Source organism: Aythya ferina (assembly GCF_964211825.1).
Source record: "Aythya ferina genome assembly, chromosome: 5".
Classification (NCBI taxonomy): domain Eukaryota; kingdom Metazoa; phylum Chordata; class Aves; order Anseriformes; family Anatidae; genus Aythya; species Aythya ferina.
In genome coordinates, this window is record NC_140301.1 from 28,181,834 (window position 1) to 28,206,146 (window position 24,313).

The following is a 24,313-nucleotide window of genomic DNA, read 5'->3' on the forward strand; positions in this document are numbered from 1 at the left end:
GTAACAGGTTTCAAAAAGTGCTGATAAAACTTCATAGCACGCTGCACCATTGTGCATTTTGGGTAGATTGGGTTTGTTTGGGTTTTTTTGTTTGTTTGTTGTCTTTTTTAAGGAAAAATTGCTTAAGAATTAGTTTAGAAAAATGTACGGTATTTATGTAGTACATATAATTCATAACTCTTCATTCTCACTTATTCTTTCATATATTTCTGAGCCTTATTTCACAGAGAAGCAAAACTGGTGGTAGATTGGGAAGTGGGTGTTGGTTTCATCATCTGTTTGTTTTGTTTTTTGGATGACTTCTGCTCTCTTCCAGCCATCACAGGATGGTAGCTGAATTTTGTTTAACACTCTAAAATAACCAGGAACACAATGTTCCCTAGGTGGGCCTCAGTTGGACCACATAATGATGTCACCTCCTGGTTTGATCCTTCTTTCTTAAAGCTGACTCATTTTGTAGAAAACCATTGGTCTATCGGTTTGTCACACTTGTGTGCAATAGCAGTTGCTGCCTTAGTACTCTGCAGACCTGTTAAATTGCCTTAGGCAAATTGTAGATGGAGTCATATATCCCAAGTCCTTCTTACCCTGTATTGAAAATCGATTGACTTTTATATGCAGTGAACTAAAGCTATGTGGTCAGTTAAGGGTAGCCCTTATAGATGAAGTATAAAAAGCCAGTCTGTGTCCAAAATGCATTCAGTGAAAGTCAGCTGCTATCGTAAAACAGCGAAAACCAAAAACTTCTGCAACAAACATTGTATAAAGCACACTATGTAATCCTCAAAAAGAATTGCTTTGATTCTGCGACACTGATAGAATATATGGACTACAGAACAGTGGAAGCAATTTGATGTTGTCTTGTGATGATGCCATATAGCCATCTGCCTATAGAGGTTTAATGAACAGAGGGCAGTTTTGGACAAGGTGGAGCCACTTCTCCTGTAGTCCTCTGCTGCCTGCCTAAAAAGTAAATGGAAGGGCTCCAGTGCTGTAGAGCAGGCAAAAAAAAGTGTGGTTTGTAGGGGAATTAACGGCGAAGAGCTGAGGGGAATTCTCACACATCCTAAAGCTGCTTTCTGCTGCTTCCACAAGGCACTGAGGAGCAGCCTGAAAAAACAACGCCCTCCCTCTAAAATGTTGGCACAGGGTCACAATGTGGGATAAGGGGGTGTTAGGGTGAGTGTTTTAAAATGGTTTAGAAAAGCTGTGTAATGACAGTAGCCCACTGAGCTGTTACGGTTTGCATCCAAGACACAGTATGTTTGTTGTGACCTGCTGTCTTGAAGGCCTGAAGGAATTAATAGGGGAGGAATCTGAGGAATTAATAAAATTAATGACATGTAGATTGAGTTGTGTATATAGTAGTATAAACACTCTTTCTGATGGGCTTATTAAAATGCCAAAATCAAATAAAAATGCTGGTACACTAATTATCAGCTTGAAATAAGCCATGAGTCCTAAACAGGCCTTTGTTTAGAGTATTACATTAGTTTAGTTCATATTCCCACTTAGTTGTTAGGAGATATATGTATATATATATATATATAGGTGTATACAAAAGCCAAATAAGATAAAAACTAAATATAGAAAGAATTATAACCATAACTTGCTGGATAGATGCTGGTTTGTTCTGAGGTGTTCTCAGGTGTTCAGCTGAATGTAAATCCTTTGAATCTGCCTTGTGAAGTCAGGGTAACAATTTGTGATAGCTGTAGTCAGTTTGCTTAGTTTCTGAGCGTGTCTCTACAGCAACAAACAGGGGTGATGATATATTTATTCCCTCAGAAGGTAGTGAGGTTTAATGTCACAGAAGTTGCATAAGGCCGTGTAAATTTGAAGCACTGGATGAGGCAGGGGAGGTGTGCGGCCTAGAATCTGAACTCCGCCAGCAAAAGCGAAGAGCTTTCAGTCAGTGTTTACAGCTGCTGAGGAAATCTAGCAAGTGTGAATAAAATAAACTGTATTTTTCGTTGAGGAAAAAAAGTGTATGTATCCACTTTCTTGCTGTTCTGTTAAAGAACAGGATTTGTGCTTATCACTCCCCTCAGCCTGGAGCTCAGTGGGCCAGCAGAGCAGATCTGAGGCTCTGTACAACTTTGCTGATACTCCAGACAATCCAGTTTCTTCCCCATCCTTCAGAAAGAATCAACCAAAAGTCCTTTTGCTGAGAAAAGTGCGAGGTTTAAGAGTGAATTCAGAATTTTTTAACTTAACGAGACAATTTGGCATGCATCAGAAAACACGTTTAAGCTGTGCTGTTTGCAGCTTTGGGAGTAAAGCAGGTCCTGGCTGTAAAAGCCATCTGTAGGTGACAGTGATTTCCTGCACGGCACTCCGCTTCAGCTCAGCCAAGATCAGGCCAGAGGCTTTTAGAGAGGTACGTTGCTAACTGCGTGAAGGAGTTAGCTGGATTCAGAGAGCTGTCATTATGCAGAGGCTGCAGGGGAGGGCGGAGGAGCAGGAAGGCCTGCTGAAACTAACCCAGAGCTCTGGGCGACTGGCAAGGCATGAAGGAGGGTGGCGGTTCCTCTTGGGAGCTGCCTTACGCATGTCTCTGCAAACAGGTCCCTACAGGCTGTGGCAACACACAGTACTGGATGTGAAGGCCTTCCAGGCACACAAACCTTTTTCATGGGGCAGGGTAGCACAAGGGTGCTGCAGTGCAAATTTTGAAGGTTACGTTTGGGTTGGCTGCGATCCTTGTTCCCAGAGGAGGAAAGGCTAAAGACCTCAGGCTATCTCTGGGTGGTAGCTGTTTCAACTCGAAGGCATGTAGCTGCTTGAGAACAGCATGCTTTTGTTTTGGTTTGTTTCTTTTTTTCTTTTTTTTTCTTTCTTTTTTTTTTTTTTTTTTTCCCTGCCTGGTGGAAGCTTTATTAATTTATTGTGATTATTTTAAGCAATTGGTGGAGATATGAATATGCACTTTACTTTTCCAGAAGGTTTATGGAACAGAATTGCATAATTTTGTACTTTTCCTATGCAAAGCAGAATAAATCAGATGTAAATCCAGTGGCCAGTTTCTGAAAGATTCCTTGGTTTCTTCCAACTCCTATTTATACCCAATGAAATCCCGTGTCTATAAAACGACTCCTGCTGCCATGAATTACCTTGCTGAGGAAGGTAAAAGGAAGGAAAGAGAAAAAAATTGGGTAGAGATGCTGTGGCAAAGCATGAGCTGGAAGTCCTCTTCTTAGGAGCTCTAATATGGTTGCAGCTAGCAATAATGTGTCCTGAGGAACAGTTCTCTAATCATCCTTCTTCTTAAAAGGTGCTCATGAGGCTTCTAGAAAACCACTACTTTCTTGTCTTCATGCTGTTAGACTGCTTGATTAACCCTTTTTTCCTGGATGTGATGCAGCTGAAAATAGGTACAGATGAAATTCCACTGAGGTGAGGCCAACACTTGTTGCTAGATTGCTTATAGGATTAGGCAGCATTTCTCAATAGGCTTTCAGTGGTTTGTGTGTGTGTATATATCTGTTGTTCAGGGAATTATGCCAAATTCTGGTGACATTGGTTAAGAATATGAACCCTAAAACAACTCTCAGTACTGAGGCCTTGTCTTCGCCTTTAGTCAGGCTAGCTGCTAGACCTTTATCCCTGAAAACATCCATCTGCTTCACTGCAATGCTCACATTTCCATTCCAGCCTATTTCTCTGTTGTGTATAAATAACCTTTTCTTTCACCTGATTTGGATTAGCAACAATTGTTAAATACAGGCACTTACCTGTTTATTTTGTTCTTTCTTTGTTAGCTATTATGATTTTACTACAACATGTACAATTACCTTTGAATAAATATCTTTGTTATTTAGGCCTTGATTAAATACCGAAGGTGGTGTTTGGCTTTGAGCACGTGAATTTCATTTGTTAAAAAGTTTTTTGCTTGTGATGGCTGAGCTCTGTAGAGTGCTTGGTGTTATCTTCATTCTTCCCCACAGAAACATGATGTGCTGGGGCTGGTGGCCAGCTCAACTTGGAGTCCAGAACTCCAATGGGAAGAGTAGGGGCTAGGTGTGAGGATTTGCTTTGATTTGAGAAGATAAGGTGCTGTTGGATTTTTCTCTCCTGTGTTTGGTTTGTATGAGTCAAAATGGTTTTATGAGAGTGAAGATATGTGTGTATAGTAATAGTTGTGATGTAAATATGTTTGGTTTGGTCCTGGAGCTCAGAATTGTCTCAATAGTGCAGAGGCTTTTCATCAGAGAAGCCTGCTCTCCTGGGGAATAAGCCCCTACCAAGCACCACTGCAGTAACAAGCTTATAGTGGCTGTGGGCAGTTGAAATTCTCTCTTTAAAACTCTGATTTTGTTTAGCAGATCTCGGTGTTGCAGTTTAGTCTTTGCCTCTTACTGCCTGTAATTCCCTGATTTTGCTGAAAATGCTTGGTTTTATTAAAGTTTTTTTCCTTGTGAATATTAGGTACAAGTCCTGCTGAGCTTGTTAACAGCTCTGCACAGCTTTTGTAGCAAATGGCTACTGATGCTGGAAAAAAATCTCTCTGGAGAAACAGGAGTCAAAGAGAAAGCTAATTCAGTCTGTAGCCTAGCTGAAGATCACAAGTACCCTGCTCTTTGATGACTGTCTGGTAATTTAGGGTTCTTCCTCTGGACAGACTGCTGCCGGTCTCAGGGAGCTGTAGCAGGTTCCCAAGGAGAAGGCCGCAGTTCTTGCAGCTGTTTGAAGTGTGCTGCCCTCGCCCCAGTTTTCTCACTGTTCCCTTTTTCTGTTTCCAGGATTGCTGCCTGCCCCATCTGGCTTTGTGGTATTGCTTGGTGTGCTTTCCTTCTGCTAGTGCATACACAGTAGCCACTGTTGTTTTGACCCATTGCTGAATGCCTCACTAAAAGCTCTGGGCTTCAGGGAAAGGGAGAGGTGCCTTCCAAGGGACTGGTGTGAAGAGTAGCTGGGGAGCAGTAAAATTTCCTTCCCTTCTCCTCCAGCGTGCTGAGTCAGCATCTACCGAATGTCACTCTTACTTCATGCTCTCTAGCGACGTTGCTTGAGTACAGTGAAAACCACAAATACATGGGCTAATAAGGGCAGAGTGTTCCTGCGCTTGCTTCTCCAACTCAATAGGAAGCCTTTAATAAGAGTTTTCCTAAATAGCGTTGCTTGCGAAAAGGGGAATTCTGCTCTGTTCTTTTAACAAACAGACGTTTCATGAGAGGTTGTTTTTTCTTCCTCCTCTCTCGGTACATTCCAGAAGACTTTATACCTTTGCTGGTTACTGATTGATAGTTCTGCACTGAGCTCCCTTTAATTTTGCAATAAACTAACAAGGAGGCTGAGACCACAAGTTTACAGAAAATGACTTATTTACTCAACGGGATTTACAAGGACAACAAAGTCAGATTTAGTAGTTCCAGTGTGGTCCGAGGAAGGGCAGGAGGAGTACTTGAAAAATTGTACTGTATAAATAATCAAACAAAAAATAGTTTGCTTATTCTTCTGTGTGAAGCAGTCATATTTCAGTTCCTAGGCCAACTTTATCCCAGGACCTGCAAGGTCCTTCAGCATATGCAAGAACTACGCTATTTTCAACAAACATGGGTGCTGGGAACTTGGGTATCTTAAATAAGTGTTTTTATTTTTCTTTTGTGCCTCCAGAAAATTGGCATCTGGTAAAGTCACACCAGTGGAAGGAGATTCTCCTTTCACCATGACATATAAGGTTTCAAGAGATTATAAAAATAAAGGTGTTGGCTTTTGGATTAATCTTGGAATTAACAACTGTCTGTTTCTGCCTGAAATGTGAACACTATTTTCCTGGAGTAACTAGTGTTCCTATTCCTATAAAAGTGAGGGAGATCATAAGAGGAGTCAGGAATTTTCTCAAGTGTCTAAAATTAGGAACTTGAAAGTGTGTTCCCCCTATTTCTTTGTGTTTCTCTTCAGGTTTTTTTTAAATGTAAGGAAAAGTGTTCTTGCCATTTTTCTAATAGTTACAAGGGGTTACTTTACAATCAAAGTTTGGTGTGCTGATACTGGGACAGTAAACAAACTTTTTCATAAGATTGAGAAATTGTATCAGTGAATTGTGTGTTATTTTAAGTAATACTTTTTTTTTTCCCCAGAAATCATTCTGAAATTTGAATCTGAGTGAATTTCTACGGTGTAACTCTGTCAGAATCTGAAAGCTGAGAACTGATTTTTCACCACCTTTACCAGCAGCAAGTGAATATGCTAAAAGGTGTAAGACAGTTCACTGAATTCCACAGGAAACTGAGTGTGACAAGTTTTCAGTGTTACAAGGCTATAGAGTTGACCTTTTGGTCTTTTTTCTTTTAGCAGTAGAGGGTGTTTTCCATTTGCTTGCACAATCATGGGCAGAAGAAGCTCTATGTTCTTCATCTGTCACAGGCTAAAAACAGAAAGCAGTAACAAAATCTCCTTACCTGTTGCATGTGTCAGGCCTCGGTTGTGCATGAAGAGGTATTATGTTTTTTTTGTGACTTAGTGCCATAGTGGTAATGAAAGTACCTCTGATAATGAAAATATTTTGTTCCATTAATGCCGAGAATAGGAGCTGCTATTAAAATACTATGTATTTTAATATGATAAAGTTGCTACATGATATTTTAATGTTCTCATTGTTGATTGTTCTGCTGAAAGAAAATAAACTCATGACTGGCATTGCATCTGTGGAATAAGTGGAAGCTGTGCTTGGCTGGTAATACTGTCCAGTATCTGTCAAAAGGAACCACAACAGAGGCAACTTTTCCTTACCTACTTAGACTGTGGATTTGGCAGGTCTCCTGTACTAAACAGGGTAAATCTGATCTGTATTTCAATGGCAGATCTCCAAGGAAAAGTTGAGGAAGTGCTACTGCTAATTCAATGCAAGGCACTCTTTCTAGTAAATCTGCTTGGACTTGTGACCCCAGACTGTTTCCAGGCACTGTTTAACATTGAGAGATGGTTTCTTTGAAGTGTGACATCTAGCAGACCAAAGGAAAATATTCTAACCCTCGCTCACCTAATGTTGGTTATTCGTAAGATAAGGAGTTCCTAAGATCAGAACTGAGCACTGTATGAGATTCAGCTGGTTCTCTCCATGCACAAAGCACAGAATCACAGAATGGTTTGGGTTGAAAGGGACCTTTACAGACCTTCTAGTTCCAGCCCCCTGCCATGGGCAGGGGGGACACCTCCCATGAGACCCATCCAGCCTGGCCTTGAACACCTCCAGGGATGGGGCAGCCACAGCTTCTCTGGGCAACCTGCACCAGTGCCTCATTGCCCTCTGAGTAAAGAATTTCTTCCTAACATCTGATCTAATTCTCTCCTCTTTTAGTTTAAAATTGTACTCATGAGGAAGGCACACAGCTGTTTTACTCCCTATCTCCTTTGTTTACCTGGGCATTTTCTCTGTATCACACTTGGGCGTAACAGTTTCCTCAAATGCCTATTTATAATTCTCTGAATATATTTCGTTCCATTTCAAAGGATAGCCATATGTCCATTTCAAAGCAATGGAGTTTAAACACATATTTCAGGTTGGTGAAGGAGACTTTGGACAGAAGCTAATAGGTTCTTTAGATGTGATACTGGGAAGCACATGGTAACAGTATTCAGGGCCTCAAACTGAATATAGGCTTGGAGACTGACGAAACCACAGGGCTTTGTTTGTGTGCCACTATTCACTGCCAAAGTATTGCTGACCAAGGTTTTACTCTGGGAAAAATTAAAGAAATCTTAGCAATTTCCAGTAAGGGGACGAAATTGGATTTTTGCACCTTTATTAAAAGATACATATATTAAGAGGAGTTTTCTAAATCTGACTGCCTTAACATTTTTCTTTGGAGATGAAGGTGACTAAAGGCCTGCTTTTCTCCTTTTGTTAGCAACCCATAGCTTGTGTTTGAGCCAGGGTTTGAAGCACTCTGCACACCTACAGAGTGAGATTCAAACTGCATTATGCTAGGTGCACCGAAATGAATATTGGTTGATGATATAGGAATGCACAGCTGCACCTGATGCAAGAATTTTGCAGTAAATGAGGCTGCAGAAGTGTGACGAAATTTAACGCCACATTTAGTGCTTAGCTAACAGCCCCTTGATTTGTACTTATGGGAGAACCGAATCTCTCTGTAGGCTCTGCAGGCTTGCAGAAATGAAGAATAATTTTCAGTGAATTCCAAAATAAGCATTCTGCACATGCATATGGCTTCATCTCAGAGGAAGTGTGCACGTTTTTTAACTGTACCTCTTTTAAGACACTTTCAACTGGTGTAACAAGGTGTCTAGAGTGTTGTTAGTGTTGAATGGTATTGAAGGACACATCAGAAGTTGAAGAGTAAGTTTGGAGGTGTAGCTTGGGTTAAACATAAGAGTGAAGAAAATTTATGCTTCTACAGCTATCAGGTCTGTGGAGATCCCAGCTGAAGAGGAAGCCAAAAAATCTCAAAGATTAAAACAAATAGTAGAATTATTCTCCATTTTTATTTTCGAAGTGTGTAGAATGAGTTTCTTTTGAAGAAGAGCAGCATAAAGTCTAGGTTATTTAGGCTTTGTTCTTTAAGAAAGATCCTTAAATATGGTATCGTTCCTTTACTATGTGGTGCATAAATAACATACATGATGGCACAGTGTAAGATTACCTTGGCAAAGGCATAGGATGACTGCATTGCTTACAAAGCTTTTGACACATGTGAATAATGCGATCATTGCAAAAGTGTGCCAATGAAAACTTCATATCCCACCACTATGTATGTGCATAGAAGTTTTTGTTAGCGTGTTCTTTTTCAGCATGTTTCTTAGTACCTGATCGGGGAAAGCTCTCAGTGTTGTGCCATATTGTTGTATCTTATGCCCGGCTGCCAGAATAGCCTCTGAGCTGCGGGTTTAAGAGCAGAGAGATATTTGTCTTCCTTTTAGCTGTGGCAAGCTGTTAGTTTATTCCAGTAGCATCATGAAGCCGTATCCATAGAGTAGCATGCGCGATTCCAGTCTCCCTTCCTCCCGTGTCATATACAGCTGAAGACAGGCTGTTGAGTCTGGAGTGGAGTAAGTTTTAAGTAAAGAATAAGGACCACCTTGGTTCTTTGAAGAAAACAACAACAAAAAACCACCTACATGTTTCTGCAGTTTTTGTTAGTCTTCTAAGTGGAGACCAGTTGTAATTGCAGAAACTGCAGTGGCTTAGAGATCCCCAAAGCATTAAGAGGTAATTGAGGTTATACGCCTTCCTATCTATGGAATTGACTGTTTGCTTTCATGTTTTCTGTTATTAGAAAAGAAGTACATGTTCAGAAGTGCAAGGGACTGCTTTTCTCTTGCAAGCAAGACTTTCGTTCATGCTGTCAGAGAACTAAATGTTTTGTAGCACTGTGTAGGTAGCACCAGTTGTTGCTGTTAGCCAGAATCTTGTGATCCTGAAGAACATCAGACTGCCCTCCTGTGTGCAGATAGCCCTGTGGAATGTAGTACTCCTATGCTTCAGATCAGTGGGGCAGTATCACTGCCACACCTTTCTTCATGGCACTGTGTTTCAGCCAAAGAAAGGAAGTGTATGAACTGGATAGAAATTACTTGAAAAATACATTTGCCATTTGCCTTTAAAATTCCAGAGTTTTGGTTTTTCTTAAAATTGGTCCTTTGGCCTTATGAGTGACCTAAAAAAATCTCAAAATATTATTCTCTCACTAGGTGCTTTATAAGGAGCATCACATTGTTTGTTGGAGAATGTTCTTCAGGACAGTGGTTTGATACTTATCTGTCAGAATATGTTGTTTGATATTTCATCTTTTTAACAATATCCCTTTTACTGCACGTTTTTTGCAGTTCTCTTCTAGTTACTGCAGGTAGTTCAATACTTTCTGAGCCGAATTTGCTGAAGGTCAGAGTAGGGGGTTGCCCACACGCTGTGCCTGTGCCTGAGGGATTCCAGTCCTTGCCTGGGCTGTTCTCTGCCTTCCTGTAGCTATAAAAATTCATTTCCCTTCCCCCTCTCCCTATGTGTTTGCAGGTTATCTTGACGAATCAGATTACCACATCACTGAGCAATGGCCTTGCAATCCCAGCAGACCTGGTGTCTCCAGCTGATGATTTGTTCTTGTCTGAAGGTAAGAGATCCCTTCTATCAGAACTGAAACTCTATACTGACAAATCCACATTGTAACTTGCAGACTTCTGTTGATGTACAGGGGTCCAGGAAAGTCAGGTTATCAAGCCAAAGATAAAACCATGAGGAGATGAAATTATTTTTCAATTTCTTTGAAAATTTATTTAAAGAAATGAAAATAAAAGAGTGTATTAACTAAAAGAAACTGGCCCTTTCTAAGGGGTGGGAATGGATTTTCAAGCTGTGTTCATTTCTGTAATATGTTCCTTAGCGTCCTACTTTCATTCACAGAGCATTATTTTTCTCCTTCTGGAGCTGTGACTAGAGTAAATACACAGGCTAGGCCATAATTTTAATCTTACTTAGTGATTATTGGTGATTCCAAAAAGAAACAGCTGGTCATAAAGGAAGGAGAGCACATAATCACTCCTGTCCCTTGCATTATACTTGTCCAGTTCTCAAGCACAGTGATTCAAACTGCAGCTCTCGATATTGTGTGAATGTAATACGAGCTTTAGTGTGATGCCATATACTGCTTTACATCTTCATGTTTCTTTTGTTTCTGCAGAGAATTAGAGACAAGTATCTCTCTCACACACATACATTTTGGGGGTTAGTAGTGAGGACTTACTGTGCAAAGCATAAAAGATACGGAATCAATGCTTGCAATGTAATACAATTCTAGCTTTTCCCACTTGAATAATCAGAGTGCCCTCAGAGACAGATGTAGAGGATTTTCTTATTTAGACTTAAAATTCAACTATAGGCCGAAATGTATGATGATGAGCAATGCTCACCTTTTCTGCAAAGGCATGAAAAATGCATGGGGAATTTCTACTTTGCGTAATAACGTTATTTCCCCTCTTTCTCTCCTTGGTGTGCTTTCTGGTCAGCTTATCTTTGTTCTGGTTGATCAGAGCTGTCCTCTCAAGCTTGTCTGACTTAATGCAAGAACAGCTTGGTGGCAAAAACAATTAAGCAGTGGTAAAAAAAAAAAAAAAAAAAAAAAAAAAAGACATTATTCTGCAATTCATTTCAACGGGCAAGAGGAAGAAGTTGAGTATATATTAAACAGAATGTGAAAGAGCAGCAAATAACTCCAGTGTAATGTTTTGACACTGACTGATGCATTCACTTCATAATTTTGTCAATAGGAGTGCTTGGGCAAAGCATGGTCCATTAAATCATTTTGAAACTGTGCTTGTGGCTTTTGTTGGCTCCATCCATTGACAAGACATCACTGAAGTTCATTGCTTGAATATCTCGCTCCCTACCTCTGTCAGAGTTGAAATTTGGTAACTATATTTGGAAGAGGAAGACATAATTTTTCATCTTTATGATTTCCTTCTTGGCACGAATATGTTACACATTGGCTCATTAAATACTTTAGATCATGGCAGTTGTGCTTTAATTTGTCCTCTGGAATTGCAGTGTATGAGCTTCCTCAGAAAAGGAGAGCATAGGTAACTCTGAAGTAGAAGTAATAACAAATATATACTTAGCAACACATACTTTTTCTTGTGGTTAAAATATTTTGAAGAGTCTTTGGAAAAAGCTGTAATCCTTCAAAATTTTCCTGAAAATGTCAGAAATGTGCAGTGCTGTGTATGAGCAATAGTTCTGAAATCATGACTGTGTAAGACATGGTATGATGATTTTCATAGTAATTACAGCTTATTAATGAAGATATCGTGTTGTGTCTGAACTTTGTGCCATCATTATTTTTCAACTTTTAACCCAAGAATGAGTGAAAATGTGTTGGTTGCCTTTGTGTGTGTAGTTGCCTTTGTTTTTCTCGTTCCTCACTTTTAATTGTCTGAAGTGGTAAAACATGCCAGCATGGCACTTTTTAAAAATGGGAGCTGTTTGGCTTTCCAAGGATAAACAAGAATTGCACAGCAGTGATGCAAGCTCCTTCAGTAATTCAAGTTTTATCAAGGGGTAGCAAGGGTGTTCAACTTTTTTTCCTTCTCCCCCCTCCTTTCTACTTCCATCAACTAACAGAGGCGGTATTTACCAGCTGTGTTGTATAATGGCAGAGCACAGTGCATCTCCATACCACATGTTTTTTTCCTCCCATCTTTCTCATCCATAATGTGGTTGCTTCTGGATTGTCAGTTTGCTTCAGTTTTAACCCATGCTGTCTACCTATGAGGAAAAAAAAAAGGTAATTACAAGCCCATTCAACATTATAAACAGTCTCCATGTTTATAATGCTTTCAAAAGCGTGGCTGATATTTTTCTTTTAAACGTTAGGGTGTTGACCTGTCCTGAGAAAATTCCCCCTAATTTATTTCATATTGACTTTCAAACAGCCTAAGAGTAGCAATATGTTAATCTTCTGACAGTCTTGCATGCTTCAAGATTCCTTAAAGAATTCGCCTTCCAGGGTTGGAGTGATATTCATAGTATTTACTCCTATTTTACAACTGTGCAGGAAAGAGTTGTTAGGTGAGTAGTCCATGCACACAAAGAGAATATGTTGCAGTCAGGAATGGAAGCCAGCTTCGTGTCTGGGTTCTTACCTCATTCTTCCTTTTCACTCATCACCAACTTAAGCTGAATTTGAACCAGTGACCTAGATGTGAAAGGACCCGTAACACATTATTAGTCCTGTAAGCAAATCAGACCTCTTGGTTTGTATATGTCTAATATGTTGTTTTAAACCTATCTGAAACCAGTCCTGTCATTGTAAATGGCTTGCTAAAAGGGTGATCTTTCTTAGAAAGAGACAGAAATAAAAATTTCAAACTAAATGTGTTGTTGGAAAGAAATGGAATGTTGTAGTGGCTTTTGGTTTTGCTTCTGATTGTGCTTTGGAAGGGTATTTTGTGGGCTACGTATTAGATTAGGCAAGAAACCAAGGAAGCTGTTCACTTGATGTGTGACAAAGTTAATCTGATGAGCAAGCTGAAAGGACGTTGTCAAGCTGTTTCAGGCTCAAAGTTTGTCTTCTTTAAAATTATATTGTAATACGTGAAAACTTGTGTCCTAAAAACATATTAGATTTTTACGAGAATAATAAAGCTTGTATAAAAGCAGCACAGAACGTAAAATCTCACCACTTACATAGCAACATAAGAGCTGTTGAACTGTGCTTGTTTTTACTCATTGCAGGAAAATGTTATGTCCAGCTAAATTCCCAGTTCTGTGCATACATCTGCTTCAAGACAGAAAACATGCTTAGTTTGCTGCAGATAAATGTTGAATAAAATAGAAAAGTTTTTGTACCTATGGACTGAGCCTTGGCATTCATTTGGCCTTTACATATTTGCCAGATTATTATCTGAACTTCAGTAAGACTTCTTTTTTTTCTTCAGCTCAAAAAGTCTCAGGCACGTAAGGCTGTCACCTCTCTAGAAGACAAACTCAGTTTTTATTTGTAGCCATACCGTTCTTACATATCCTGTCATCAAAGGGGATAGACTGGATGGAGCTTGATGGGGATGCTGCTCTTTGCATTTCATGCTTGCTTTATGGAATAGATTTTTACCTGTTACAGTAAAAGACAAGTTTGAGAAGCTTTAATGTTATTTTAAGTTGTTCAGAGATGGTCAGACCAGCCCACAACTAGGCTTCAAAATGTGGCCTAAAGAATAAAACTTTGTTATTTAAATGTATAACAATTACCCCTTACCCCCAAGTTAAAATAATCATCTCTTTAACAATTAGAGAGATTTAAGCTGCATTAGTCTAAAGGATTAAGCCATTGTTTGTGGCTGTGACTGCACTATTTTTATTTCTGTAAAGTTCATATGACTGGACTTTACCTAACACAGAGGATCCTTAGAAATGAATTCTCAGGCATTTTGTTTGAGTGCTAGCTGGAAGGTGAGATTTCTGTGTTTCATAAGTATTAGTCTTGGAAAAATCAGGTTGAGCAAAGCAACTCAAATTGTAAAGCGGTGCAAAGAGATAGCACAGTGTGACCTATTGAGGTCCCCTCTAGTCCACCGGTGCCTATCCTGTTAATATATCTGCCAGCTGCAAGCTTACGCTTCCTCTTGCAGACATCGAAGACAAGCCCCATCTTTCTCAGAAAAAGGTCAGGAGAGTGTTGGCATGAACAAGAACAGAGTCCTCCTCCCAGCATGCACAAACGTAAGGCAAAAAGGGAAATTCTGTCTCAGGCTTCTTCAGTCTCAGCTAGCACTTTCAAATATTTATTTGGAAAAGTCAGAATTATTTTGTGTTTAAAGTTGTCTGTAAACTTGTGCTAACTCTGGGGAGGCCAGTTTTCGGTCTTCTGCCATTTGTGTTCATCAAGCAGTTTGTCATAGCACTGTATATTTTTAATGCACAATGTGAGCAATGAGTTTAGTCTGACCTTTTCATCTTTGTTGCTGTGATCCCGAGTTCTTTTAAGCTGTTGAGCAGAAATAGTCTTTCGTGTTGTGGAGACTGAAGAAAGCTAAGCTACCATAATATCTTCCACCCACAGGGTTTTCCTACTTCTGATCATGGAATTTTAGTCTAGGGGGCAGAAGATTTGAAGCTGGAATGTTTGAATTCTATTCTTTGCTTTGCTCTTGCCTTTCTAGGTTGTGGTTAAAACATCTTACTCTTCAGGCCTTGGTTTCCCCGTTTTAAGTGATGTAGGGATATATTCTTTGCAACTTTTTTTTTTTTTTTTTTTTTTTTTTTTTTTTTTTAAAGTATTTCAAGATATTCCCATTGCTAAGTAATAAGTTGACCTGCTGTTCACCTCAGGGAAAGACCAGTTCTGTAGTTTATTAGTTATCTCCTTTCAAATCCCTTTTTTTCAGTCCTGGTGCTGAAAGGAGAGATAACACTGAAGGAATTACCACAAGAATTGAGGGGCCCCCAAAGATAGGAGTCTGTTGTTTGGTTTTGTTTGTTTGTTTGTTGATTGATTTATGTGTATGCTTATGTTTAAGGTTGGACCTGCAAGTGACTTAATAAAAATAAAAAAACAATATTCGGTGAGAACCCTAAACATACCAGTTTTGCAGGAACTTTGAACTGACAGAGCAGCTGTTAAACAAGTTTCTAAAACACTTCCTCCTTGTAGTTTTGCACCTAATGCAGAATAATTCGTGTCTTAGTGAAGTTTTCCAGCATGGTATGAATTTAAGTAAAAATATCATAGCACTTTGACATGTTTTAAGCCTGTAATGTTTTAACTGCATGCTTTGTAAATGTGTTATAGGCTGATTACCACAAGTTTGCTTGGTAGGAGGTAGTTTGTCTTGGATCAATGAAACACTGGTGTTATTTAAAAAAAAATAATTTATGAATTTTATCATTTAATTAAAATAGTTAATATCCCATCTTTTTAATAAAAATCCACACTGACTTTTTTGAGACCCCCAAATTTGGGAGTAGTTACTAAAAACATTTTTGTTATCATTGTGGAATAATCTGGAGGTGGGGAGATTGCTCGGCCTGTTCATGAACCTTGAGTGCAATTTGTGGTATGGTGAGAGAAAGGTCTTTAAACTGTGACCCCTTATGTAGACCCTATGAAGGTTAGAGTTTTTAATGTGCAGAAAAAAGCAATGAGTACAAATAACAATAGTGCTGTTGCCAGATAATTGTTAGAATTCACCTCAAATAATGCATCTCTGCACACTGACGAGTATGTTACTCACCACTGATGTGCTTGTGTGAACCCAGAGGACTAAACCACATCTCTGAAAAGGTAATAGAGTTCTCTGCTGTGTGGTTTATCTTGATATACCCGCTCAGCCCAAAGCCAAGTTACCCCCCCACGCAGGGACAGCAGAGTCCAGCGAGTCCATCAGCCACGGGGCTGTGCCTCCAGGTCCAAGCCCTGGGTACCCATGACTTAAGTGTAGGAGTCGATTGAGTTACTCAACTCGTTGGTTCCAGTTCATGTGAGCTGTAATGGAACAGCTGGAGTTATTTTTTTCCTAATTCTATAATGTGCTGCTGGACTTCATGTCTCAGCTGTCTTTTAATAAACTACCCCGGCATAGACCCTGTGATCCCTGTTAACAATGCTGTGGGAAGCCTTGTGTTCAGGCTGGTCTCTGCCTTTGAGTTAATTCCCCTGCTTCAAAAATCTTCGGAAAAAGATTGTAAGGCACACATGCACTGAAAGGTGAGAAAGAAACTCTTTGTTTACCTGGTGGGAGTCAGGATACGATGTAGCACTTCAGGATAGGTAAGAAATGGATAGCAAAAAGAAAGAGACATGTTGATAAATCTCATTGATACATGTAAGAAAGAAAAAACAACCTGCTTGAAATAATGAGGTTTCATTGTTGCGCTTGAACTGTGTTGGTGTTTCTGGTAACTGTGCTCCTCAGTGCTTCAGTGGAAGGAAAAAGTCCTCCTAGTTGCTGAGAATGCTTCAAGGAAGTGCACCATCACTATAGGGCCTGGGAGAAATGATACCAACCATTAGGGGAAATGGTATTGTGATTGTTTCTACATGATGCAGGGTTGCGGTGTATGGAGCAGTTAGATTTCACGATAACAGTGGTCATGTCAGCCTGTACTAATTTTGATGCTATATTTCAACAAGTGGGAAGTAGTGACATATAACATCCAGCCAAATTTTAACGGCTTTTTAATCAAAATATAAATCTCTCAGTAAAATGGTGTTACAGAGACTGTACGTGTCTATGGAAGTTTCAAGCTGAATGACACATGTAATCGCTTGATCTAGACTACGAAAGGGTTGAAAACTGTCAGCAGGAGCATTCAAAGACCTCTATATATCAGTTTAAGAGAATCTCCGTTCCTTCTTTCCTAATTGTTGTGATGATAGAATACCAAGTTTTACTGCTTTGTTGTGGTTTCTTTCTGAAGATGTGATATGACTGACAACCATTAATCTACAATTTGTAATCCAAAATCCCTTCAGGTGTATTTGCTGGGAATCACTCATCTATAGCATCAGAAGCATGATAACAGAAGTGCTTACAGTCAGAGCTGAGTGGTTAGAAGCTAGCATCTCTTGGTTGCTTACCTCAGCTGAGACAGTGCCAGACCAAGTACGTTGCATCTTTCAACGCAAAGTAAAATGGGTTTGCTTCAGAATTCGGTTTCCCAACACTAGTTTTTTCCTGTTTTCCTTTAACTGCAATAGATTGAGAGCCTGCACAGGTCAGCCACTGACTTTCATGGCATATAGCTGTAAAGAATTATAACAGGACTGCAATTTGTCATCTCTTTGTGCCCTAAAATGTTTTAAAATAAACATTTCCCATTCTATGCAGAATAGGGAAGATCAACTTGCATTTTCTCTGTGGTCCTGCAAATCGATGTCTTAAATCAGAAATAAAAGATATGGTTTGATTCCAGACTCGTTCTGCAGCCCTACGTTGTACCCTAGTGTTGGTGGAACTGCTCCAAACTAACTTATCTTTCAAAATGCATTGTGAAGATTATTCAAGGGTAGGTACAAGCTACACAGCACTGGCCCCCATGCACTATGATCAATTAAATTCTGCCCAATTCTGTTCTTAACTTACTGGATTCTACTTAAATCTGTACAAACAGGCTGAGGAAAAATAAAAATTGAATCTTCATTATGTAGTAGCAGTCAGTCCCATTTCTTGTGGAGTTTTATAGTACCAACAGTGGATCCCTCTTCTGGTGGGACTGGGAGAGATCTGACAGATTTTTGTGTATGGGGAGGCATCACTGTATTGGCTTGCGGTGCTACGTGAACCATACAACTCGCCTTCAGGACATGGACCATTTAGGAGTGACTTTGGGATCAGGTGTTATGCAGATTGGGAGGGCCAGGAAGAGAGGACAGAATGATTTCAAGGTCTGATGTCTATGTTCTGGTTGTAGTTCCAGCTGCGTTTCCTCTGGGTTTACTGCAGGATGTTTGAAAAAGTGGCTCCTTGTTAGTCTCGGGCAGCCTCTATGATTGATGACTCCCCTTAATCGTAAAAAGAGGACATTGGTGTTTCTGCTTAATTTGTGTGTATTTCCTGCTTTATTATTGTAATAATGATTTATTGCCATAAATGATGGAAGTTTTATAACCTATTAGCCTTTTTGGAGGTTGAAGCTGGGTGATGTGGCATGTGAATGAACTTCTTCCCAGTGACGTTCTGCTGCTAAAAGGTTACGTCCAAACCCAAACATAATATAATAAAAAGACAGCATATGGTTGGTGTATGATCTCTTAATTTAATGAAAATAGCCAGCTTCAGTTTGAGCAGATTTAGCATGCTCCACGTGGGGAAATTCATCCAATCTGGGTTCTACCTGTCTCCTCAATCAATATACTAAGCAGTAAAAATAAAGGAGCATTCAGAGAAGAGCAGCTCAAGTGGTCATAGTGCTGTACAGAAAGATGGGTGAAGAAATGGTGGAAATAGGAAACAGCAGATGCTGCTACAGGGTAAGCATCCATGATTCTTTGGGAGTAATCTGAACCATTTTGGTACCTGGCAGGGGAGCTGTTGTTTCAGGCTGGCGCATGGACGTGTAACAGAGTCGCATGGGCACATCTGAGTATCAAGAAGTTGCTGAGCGTGAAATCTGTTAGGCCAGCTGCTCCCACATGGTTTCTGTTTGTGCCTCTGTTTCTGGTGGTGAACTCACTCCAGCCGAGCCTGCGACCCTAAATACTAACACATACAATCGAATCTCTGTTAGGCTTGTGACCCCACTCTGTGCTGCTGTGACCTTGCTGGAGGTTACGACCCTGGGTTTGGGAACTGCTGGGACAGCCTGCCAGATAGTCCTGCTGGGGAAGTGGTGATGTGCCCCATCCAGGCCAGGATCATCACAACAAATGCCTTCAGATCTCACAGTAATTTGTAGGCCCCTGCCACCAGTTGGGGAGTATAGCCTATTAGAGCTGACATGTCACTTTGGTACATCAGGAACATCTCGGAGATCAAAAGGTCATAGTCCTCCCACGCTGATACAGCCTTTCTTCATGGACTCGCCTCCTCGCCTTGCTTCCCCAGCAGTTGGCTGGCAGCGAGCCCCGGCTCCCCGGCACGGCTGCCTCAGCCACAAGTGTCGACTGCGTACCCGCTGCAGCTCCTGCCCTGCTGCTGCTCCCAAGTCACCCTTTCCAAAGCAGTTCTCCCTGCACGCTCCTTGCCTTAACACAGGGATTGATGACTGTGTCTCTTTGCTGAAATGATTAAAAGCTATATTCAAAGTAATTAAAACTATATAGGGCAATGCTCGTGGAGGCAGGCAAAGCCTTTCCCTCTTTTTGTGCAAATGTAATTGTTATTCATATACCTGTATATGCAAGTGCAATCTTCCAGATTTGGGATGCTGATGGAGAGATAAACAGAAGGTAGCCTCTTGGGGATGCTGCCGTGGTCTGCAAAACTAAGTGATATGATAAGCCCTGCAAGCAGCCTTTTTTAGTGTAAAATGCAAAGTTAAAGATGCCCTAGTTGGAGATTGTTGTGTTTTGTTATACTGCAATCTAAAATGGAGTTTATAAACAAAAACACATTTCAAATTTGCTTTTAAAAAGCGCTACTTGCCGTAACGTGAAATGGTAATATTTTAATAGCTAACTGACTGATAGTCCAAGGCCAGTGACTTCATCAAACACAGTCATGGAAGTTGGGCTGTGGGATCACCGCATGATCTGGCATGGGAAGGAGCCATATTATTTTGACCTTTTTCTTTTTTTGTATCTAAACCCTGGAAAATGGCAATGAGTGTAGGAAGGAGGGAGGGGGAGATGGTGCAGAAAGATTACTTATATGGATTTAAAAAAAAAAATGCATAAAATTAGCCTCAATTTACTCTGTACAAGTCTTGAGTTTGAGCTTTACATAAAGCGCTTTGTTTAGAGATGTTGTAGGACTGGTTTGCTCTCAGGCAGGTGCACAGAGAGCACTCAAGTGAAAATGAGAACAGAAAAGTCAAGTTGTGAAGCTCGTAATCCACAGTGCCACTCAAGGAAACAGCAAATCATATGGAAATAAAGTTGGAAAATACGCTGGTTACTGTACACAATTCTCTCATATGAAAAAATTGCTTGAAACTTTCTATCTGTAACTCGATAATCCCTTAAAAACTAATTACATGTCAGAAAATGGAGCATAAAGTCTCCTCCATCTGTCCAGGTTTGGATATGGCGCACAAAGGAGCATATCCGATTCATAGTACCTCTTAGGTAATCAGATTAATATCTCTTGAGCTGAATTTACCCTTTTGATACTGAGTCTTTCATATGCTGTGTTTCACATATCACATTCTGTTGAAGCTCTGTGGCCTTTCAGTAATTTCCTTGAAATCTATATGTGGTATGTCTGTGCTCTTTTGAGCTGTTTTTGGGACATGCATCAATTAGATGTGTTTCTGGCACTCTCTTAATGGCATAGTTTCCCTAGAGTCAAAAACTGCTCCAAAAACTGAGATCATTTGTTTAATTTAAAAGCAAATGGGAATGGAACTAAAATTTCAAGCTTCAACAGCTATGTCTCTGTAGCTTTGAAGAAAAAAGCTAATAAACATGATGTCTTGCACACAAAATAAATAAATTTTTGTTTTCTTCCTAAAATATCTGATTTCATCCAATTTATTGCTTCCCTTTCTTATCTTAATTCCTATTTCTATATGGTAAATTTTCAAATTCTTATTGATTTTGTTGTTGTTGTTGCTGGTTTTGCTTAACAAACCAGTCAGCTGGATTTCCTCGTCTGCTTTTAAGGAGGAACTGTAAATGATGCAGGATGGGTCTTAATTAAAATCACTGATAATCAGTCAGAATCCAGAAGTGGTTGAAGTTTTTGGCTCTAAGATACTCGGGAAATATATACTGTAGAGGGATTGGCTGCTGTTTTTTCAAAGAGAGTAGAGGTACGTGAATTCCCATTTTCTAACAGATCTATCCCATAGTATCAATTCGCTGTCTCAAATTCCTCTTAGCCTGCATCTGTATTAGTATTTGGATTGAGATCACTACCACAGCTTTGAAGCAAGTCCTCTGTCATCTTTACTTGCTGCAGGTTGGTTCATTACATAGAGTGATTTTCAACTCTTTTGGTTTCCTGACCCTTTTGTGCAAAATTATTCCCTACTGGAGACTTGCTTTTCAAGCAAGTGTAGTTTTTTGTGTTTTTCTGTAAGGTAAATCAGAGACAATACAGCCCTCGTCTGAAGATCAGTAGGAAGGATTAGCAGGGAGCTGTAACGCCCATTGCCTGGCTGTGGTAACCTGCAGTTACCAGGCTCATGTAACGCGTGACAATGAGAAACAGGATGAATTTCAGCAGGAGAAGTGCTCATGTCTTCGCTGTGCAGTTCAGAGGCTAGTCTGCACTGAACCCTGAGGTGCCATGTCTTTCACTGTTACTGTTGTTTGTGCTACTAAATGTGGCATTCAGCCTGCTAGGGGCCTGTAGTCACATCTTGCAGCTGCAGTGACCACCTGCCCGGCGTACCCAACCCCTGGGCCCAGTCACCCGCAGCAGCCACTGCTGTAGGATCCGTTCGTAGGTCTGGTTGTTGGTTTATTTCTTGCTGTTCCTTCTGTCTTTGTTTTTTTGGTTTTGGTGAGTGTCTTTTTTTTTAACTGATAATATCTGTGGTCTCTTTAAAGAGTTGAAACAGTGGCTGTCAAGTTTCAGAGTTAGTTAATGTTCTTAAATTGCTGGTAGAAAACTGCTACCCACTGAAGGGCAAGGGACTAAAAAGATGGAGGTCTTGGAAAGTTCAGAGGTCACTTCAGAGAGTAAATCTTCCTGTTAGCATTCGGTAGGAATGAAAGACAAGAGTGAAGTTTCAGATAAAGTTCGGTGCATACAAACTAATATTGTGTCATTCAGTGTCTGAATCTCGAGAGGAAACGTTCATGGTGGATTCAAGTTAAATGCCAAAAACCTCATGATCCTTGGAATCCCCGGTTTGGTCTAATGCCAGTTCAACCAGAATAACACAAACTGTCAAAGGCTCTGGTCACGTTCTTTTCCTCCGGGTTAGCATGAGGTAACTCTGAACAGCATGGGATCAACACGTGAAGTCCTTTATATCCGTTGAGTTCATTGTCTTGGCTTATGGTCAACAGCTGCCCAGCTCTCCCTTTCCTGAGGGTGCATCTGCTTCTTAGTCACCGCCGTGACAGCAGTGTGTTACGGTCATGGGAGCTAGCATGAAATGAGCCGCTTGGATCCCGAGGTTCCGGCAGCAGATGAGTGGCAGAGAGGTCACCACAGGCTAATCTTCCTGGTATTTACCGTGAACCCTATAGATGTATCCCGAGATGAACCTGCCTTTTCTTAAAGTGAGATGTCTTCTGCTTGGATGGGAAAATCCTATGGGTGAGGGGAGGCTGCATCACCTTCATGCAATTCTGGCTGTGTAAAGGAGCTGGAAAACTCATTTTAGTTACCTGGGGCTTTCCCTTAGGTGAGGATATCTCCCTTTCCTTAGGGGTTATTAAAAGGTATTTGTGACCGGCAGGCTGAATAGTAACCGCGAACAAGTCAAATGGCACATAGTTTAGTAGCCCAGTGTATGCAATTAGGGTGATTTCAAGATTATTATAGTTTCAGCCCAGGATTTGATTGTTGTTCTTTTGCATTGATATTTATGGGGGTAGAAATTCACTTGCAGTTTGGTGTAGTGGAGTAGTGAATCAGGTGCATTTCAAGTAAATAAATAAATTGCTGTGTCTATAAAAGAGTGTATTTTCATCAGCATTCAGCATGATAAGGTATTTCCTATTTTGTTTGTGCTGAAAATTTTTTGCAATAACAGTGGTTTCAATGAAAAAAAAGTTTCGTCAAGTAACACGTTTAGTGGAGATGTTTGGTCTGATAAAATATATATCTTGAAGATGTGAGGCGAACAGGCTGAGGTTCGTGACCATAACCAGAGACATGCTACACAAACTAACATATGAGTTACTCACTCTCTCTTTCTCTCTCTCTCTCTCTCACCAGTTTTGCTCCCTCCCAACCCCAAAAATGTTTTCTGAGGTCATCCTTTTGCTCTACTAGTGAAAAACAAAACAAAAATAAAATAGTTTACCTGCCCTACTTCTTACATCTGTATGAAATTCTGTGGTGTTTGCGCTGGATTTTGCACAGGTGCTTGTGGTAGTGGTGTATTATGTTCAAATCTCTCATTTTAACAATTGCTTACCAGTGGTAGCCTTGCACGTAGCAGTGAGCAATCCCTGCACTCAATAGTGCCATTGAAAATGTTTGAGAGCTTACTACACAGTTTTGGCAGTTTAATTGCTAATGATGTGTTATTGCTTCAAAATTAATAGCTGTTTCTGGTTATGATAAAGTTGTTTTAAACCTGCAAGATGTTTAAACTGAATTTGTTGCTTCCTCTTCGCAGTGTGGTTTCCTTCTTTGGCACCATCAGTACATTGTGGTCCTGGGTGTTGGTGAGGTGACATGCCCTATTTACACTCTTTTGGAAAAGACTGCATCACGGGCACTTGACTCTATGGGGTTTTCTCAGTTCAGATACTCAGATCTGACTACCTGTAATCACTCGATTACTTGTTTGCAATGTGAAAGTGGTCTTTCTAACTTCAGTATTGTTGTATTAAACTTCAGATCTATACCAGTTATCTTTTTAATACTAACTGTGTGCTGCCTTTTGTGGAGTGAGCAGAATGATGATCAAAATACTAAACAGTATACTCCCTCACTGTTATTGTAGATAGTTAAGCTCAAAAGAAAGCCTCTTATTTGTCTCCTTCACTTCTGCTCCTTCCTTTTCCATCTTCATTCCATCTCCATGGCCACAATTCTGTATTGTTATGACTGAGGCAATCATGTTCTTTTCAATACACAGACTTTTCAAAAAATAAAGCAAAGCCTAAGATAACAGTCTATGTAATTATATATATATATTAAAAAAAAAAAAAAAAGGCAAGAGACAAAATTATTTTACCTCTTGATCTTGTAGCATCTTTCAGGGCCATGACTGGTGGCCTTTTGTGATATACTCTTCAGTAGCCTGGTGTGACCTCACAGCTGTCTCAGCTTTGAGCAGGAGGTAGGAATAGAGACTTTTTGAGACAACTTGAAATATCCTGCGAGCCTGTGATGCTGCTATTTCGTCCAGTTTTTACTTGGTCTCTTACCATCATTTTCTGTATATCCTCCTTTTTGTTGTGCCACATTTATTATGTCTATGAACTAACCTATATGCGAGGTTACATATTTTGATGACTCTCTAATATGTATCTTGTTTCTTAACTGAGGGCTTTTATGAAAGACAAGAATCTTATTCTTTTAATCTCTAATTCCTTAATCATAAATTCATCTATTTTTATTGATGTTAAAT

At 40.0% G+C, this 24,313-nt stretch overlaps 1 protein-coding gene across 15 annotated transcripts in view; it reads left to right on the top strand.

Moving 5' to 3' along the window:
- Positions 1-24,313, top strand: part of RAD51B (RAD51 paralog B) — a 459,905-nt gene that overhangs the window by 197,540 nt on the left and 238,052 nt on the right. For all 15 annotated transcript variants that reach the window (XM_084519471.1, XM_084519466.1, XM_084519474.1 and 12 more), the window contains one exon: positions 9,977-10,073. In XM_084519471.1, coding sequence (XP_084375597.1) covers positions 9,977-10,073 — 97 coding nt within the window. The remainder of the gene's footprint in view (positions 1-9,976; positions 10,074-24,313) is intronic.